General features: G+C 37.2%; 1 protein-coding gene across 1 annotated transcript in view; it reads right to left on the bottom strand.

The window, feature by feature from the left end:
* Positions 1-4,109, bottom strand: part of Bub1b (BUB1 mitotic checkpoint serine/threonine kinase B) — a 75,924-nt gene that overhangs the window by 56,028 nt on the left and 15,787 nt on the right. Inside the window, exon 5 of the mRNA XM_008842313.3 lies at positions 1,512-1,708. Coding sequence (XP_008840535.1) covers positions 1,512-1,708 — 197 coding nt within the window. The remainder of the gene's footprint in view (positions 1-1,511; positions 1,709-4,109) is intronic.

Here is a 4,109-nt window from a genome sequence, read left to right as displayed (position 1 = left end):
ACACTGAGTACAATATTGTATAACTGTATTAATTCAACTATAAACCTAAAAATTACAGCCAATTTTGAAAGAGATGCATCTTAACTCTGGAAATTTTTATTGAATATATCAAAAAAGCTGTAATGGAATGCTTCTTCTAATTATGTGGGTATTAAATTAAAAAAAAAATTCTTCAAAGCATAAAAATTTGCTCCTTAATAATTAGTAATATGAAAAACATTACCATTGAAATCTACCTGATGACTTTATATCCATGCTCAGATGCCAAGAACTCAGAAGGTAACCGACTGTGACTAGTAATAATCAGATATACAGAGATTAGAAAAGCATGTGCAAGCATCTTAGTGTCAATGGCATTAAAAATTAATTTTTTAATATGAAACTGTGTATTTTAATAATGAAATGGAGATCTTTTTTACAGGTTAAAACCTCATTTAATTTTATGTCTTAAAGGGCTTATACTGAGTACAATATTGTATAACTGTATTAATTCAACTGTAAACCTAAAAATTTATAGCCAATCTTGAAACAGATGCATCTTAGCTCTGGAAATTGTTATTGAATATGTCAATGCTGTTGTCATGAAATGCTTCTTCTAATTATATGGTTATTAAGTAAATAATTAAAAAACAACAACAACAACAACAAAAAAAAAACGAGTGAGATCATGGATTCCATCTCCAACACCATAAAGACATTTTTTTTTAAATAAGGAAAAACTAGACTTAATCCAGGAAAACAGCATTTACAAATCACATATATGACAAAAAACATATTTAAAATATATGAGGAACCCTTTTTAAAATTTATTATTTTAATTTTATGTATATGAATATTATGCGCCCATGTGTTTAAGTACACCCACTCCATGCAAGGCCTTCAGAGGTCAGAAGAAGGTGTTGGATTACCTTGGAACTGGAGTTACGGACGGTTGTTAGCTGTCATGTGGGTGCTGGGAATCGAACCCTGGTCCCCTGCAAGAGCAGCCAGTGCTCTCTACCACTGACCATCTCTCCAGCCCTTTAATAGCTATTCTTAACCAAATCCTCACAAATCCTCTGTTCTTCAGCCCTATAGTTTTGTTTTTCCCAGAATATCATGTAAGAGTTATGGTATGTAGCCTTTTGATTTTGACTTCTTTAACTTATGCACGTTGAGTTTTAAGAGTTTTAACTCCAGTTCCAGGGGAATTCAATGCCCTCTTCTGACCTCCTTGGGAACTGCACAAGATGAGTACACTTACACACATGCAGGCAAAACACTCATACACATAAAATATTTTAAAAATTGCTATTAACTTCAAAGGACAGCATGTGGGGATCTCTGTACTGGGCATAGAATTGTTACATATCATGATCATGGTAATAATTACATGTTTGTGAAAGCATGTAACCACATACCTAAGTGGATTTCACTGTATGAAAAACTATATAAAAAAAAAGCCTGAATAGTAATTAAATAAAATTTAACATAAGAGAACATTTTATTCAGAGTCAAACACAGCATTTTACCGGTGCTGGGACTGCAGTCTTTCTAGTGGCTCGGCCTTCCGTTGAATCCCTTCCTGAAATACCGTATCAGCTTTCTTAAAGTTTTCTCTAGCTTCATATTCTTCAGCCCACGAAATATAGAACTGAGCAAGTGAAACGCCAATCCCTTGGCTGTGTAAATAACTGTACATGTCCAATGGCTCATTGCACAAATGCCCCTGTAACAAAAGTGTTAACAGTCAACCAATATTCTTCCACTTATCAAATGTCTGTTATGAGTCAAATAATCACTGGAAAAACTACCTACAATTCCTGCATTAAAGAAAACATATTTATTATAATGTAGTGGGATAAGGACCATACTTGGAGAACCCAAAAAAGGAACAAAAGGGACCAATTTGCAAGAAAAAGGGGTAAAAAAGAATGGCTTCAAACAGGAGGTGACATCTGAACTTTGCCTTGAAAGAAAAATGGACTTCCATCAGGTATAGAAGGGAATGGGAAGGGTATTCCCTTTATGCCTAGCATTAAGTGAAGACTAAAGGCCTACCTACCAACAGGGAGGGACTCTGGTTAAGAGCACTGGCTGCTCTTCAAAGGACCTAGGTTTGGTTTCCAACACCCACACGATTGCTAACAATCAGCCTTAACTCCAGGCCCAGGGAATCTGACACCCTCTTACCTCTCTGTAAGCACTGCATGTACATGGCACATTTGCATCAATACAGGCAAAACACTCAAACACATAAAAATAAAAAATTTAAAAGTTTATCAGGTTCAGGCAAGATGGGAGTCTAGAGGAAAAGACTATGACAGGTCTTGAATATCAAACTAATCAATTTTACATTTACTTAGTAGTAAAGGAATCAACTAAGGAATGGGGGTTGGAGAGGTGGCTTAGTAGTTAAGAGCACTGTCTACTCTTGCAGAGGACCCAAGATCAAATCACAGTAACCACATGGCAGCTAACAACCTTCTATAACTCCAATTCCAGGGGATCTGACGCCCTCTTCTGACCTCCATGGCATTGCACAACATGGGTGCACGTACATGCATGCAAGCTGTGCACTGATACACATAAAATAAAAATAATTAAAAAAATTATTTGTTAAAGCAAAGGAATGGGTGGGTCAAGAATGCATTTAAGAAACTGTAAAACTAATTACAACATAGAAAATTAGAGTAGTATAGCTAAGAGATAGAAGCAACCTAAGTACCCCATAACTGACAAGTGGTTAAATAAATGTGGTATATACACAACAGAGTTCTATTCAGCAGTAAAGAAAGATGAAATAATGAAATTTGCAGGTAAATGGATGGATCTAGAAACAGTGATAATAAATGAAGTAACACAAACTCAGAAAAAACAAATGACGTATGTTCTCTCTCCCTCATATGTGGATCCTAGCACCAAAACCTTCTAAATTCCATATCCCTTTTAATAAGATGATATTGTACAACAGTCCCTTCTGCATGAAATAACTACCATCATCACAACTTCAGCTGCGCCTGATCGCTAAACAGTGTCACAACTGGGCTTGTTGACGGTTGTGCTCATTCATTAAAGGAGGGCCAAGCAGGGTCATTGGACCCTCACCAGAGGGTATGTAATTTGGCCCTAATCACCCAGGGTCTCCTGGATTTGGGGAGGGCTAAAGTATAAAATCTGGGAAAGGCTAGGGAGACAAGGCATGACCCATGCTGCGTAAAGGCTTTTCAGTGTGTATACCCTCAGGTCATACATATACCTCAGCAACCACTCAGTTATCTCGGTAAATAAGCTCAGTAAATTCATTGGTTGCCCAGTAAAACATCAATCAAATATTAGCTTGACACTAGAACCTTAAAAGGGAATAAGCATTGCTTAGTATCCCCAGGAAAAGAATTCTCACAACAGGTGGAAAATTTCTTTGTTAATGCTATTATGTCTCATAATTATTAAAAGAAAAAAAAGGGGCTGGAGAGATAGCTCAGCGGTCAAGAACACTGGTTGTTCTTGCAGAAGACCTGGGTTCGAATCCCAGCACCCACATGGCAGCTAATAACTGTCTGTAACTCCAGTCCCAGGGGATCCAATGGCCTCTTCTGTCCTCGCATAGAAAAAATGAGAAAGCCTAAGCAAGTAATGAAGGTCTGTTTAGGTTTGTTATATATAAAGGATGAGACAAAAATAATATATACATAATCTTAAATTGTCTGTGGTCATAGTTTAGTCAACTAGTTTAAGGAACAAAATAAATATCTAGTCAAGGTTTATCTAAGAATATTTGGTTTTTTACCCAAGCTTTATCTACATAGCACATGGTAATTAGAAGTACCAGAGACTGGTGGAACTAACCTTATTGGATGTTTAACAGCCATACTTTTGAGGCCTATACTAATCTGGTCAGAGGGACTTAAAAGACAGTTTTTGTCCCTTGCCCTCCAAGGTCAATTAGGTTCCAGGGGACTATGGAACATCTCTCAAAATGTCCTGTAGCTGTGGTGAATCACCTGTCCTCTTGTTCAGGGAGGCCATGGAGACCCCAAAAGATGAACTTGAACCAGTGTCCAGTCTGCAAAGAGGAGGGTCAACACAGAGGAAACATTTTCTCCATGCTTCCAAGCGAAGCCCAGGGC

This window comes from Nannospalax galili, unplaced genomic scaffold (genome assembly GCF_000622305.1).
Source record: "Nannospalax galili isolate Female #2095 unplaced genomic scaffold, S.galili_v1.0 scaffold1400, whole genome shotgun sequence".
NCBI classification, from domain to species: domain Eukaryota; kingdom Metazoa; phylum Chordata; class Mammalia; order Rodentia; family Spalacidae; genus Nannospalax; species Nannospalax galili.
Note: the sequence above shows the minus strand (reverse complement) of the source record. Positions and strands in the feature narration are given on the sequence as shown.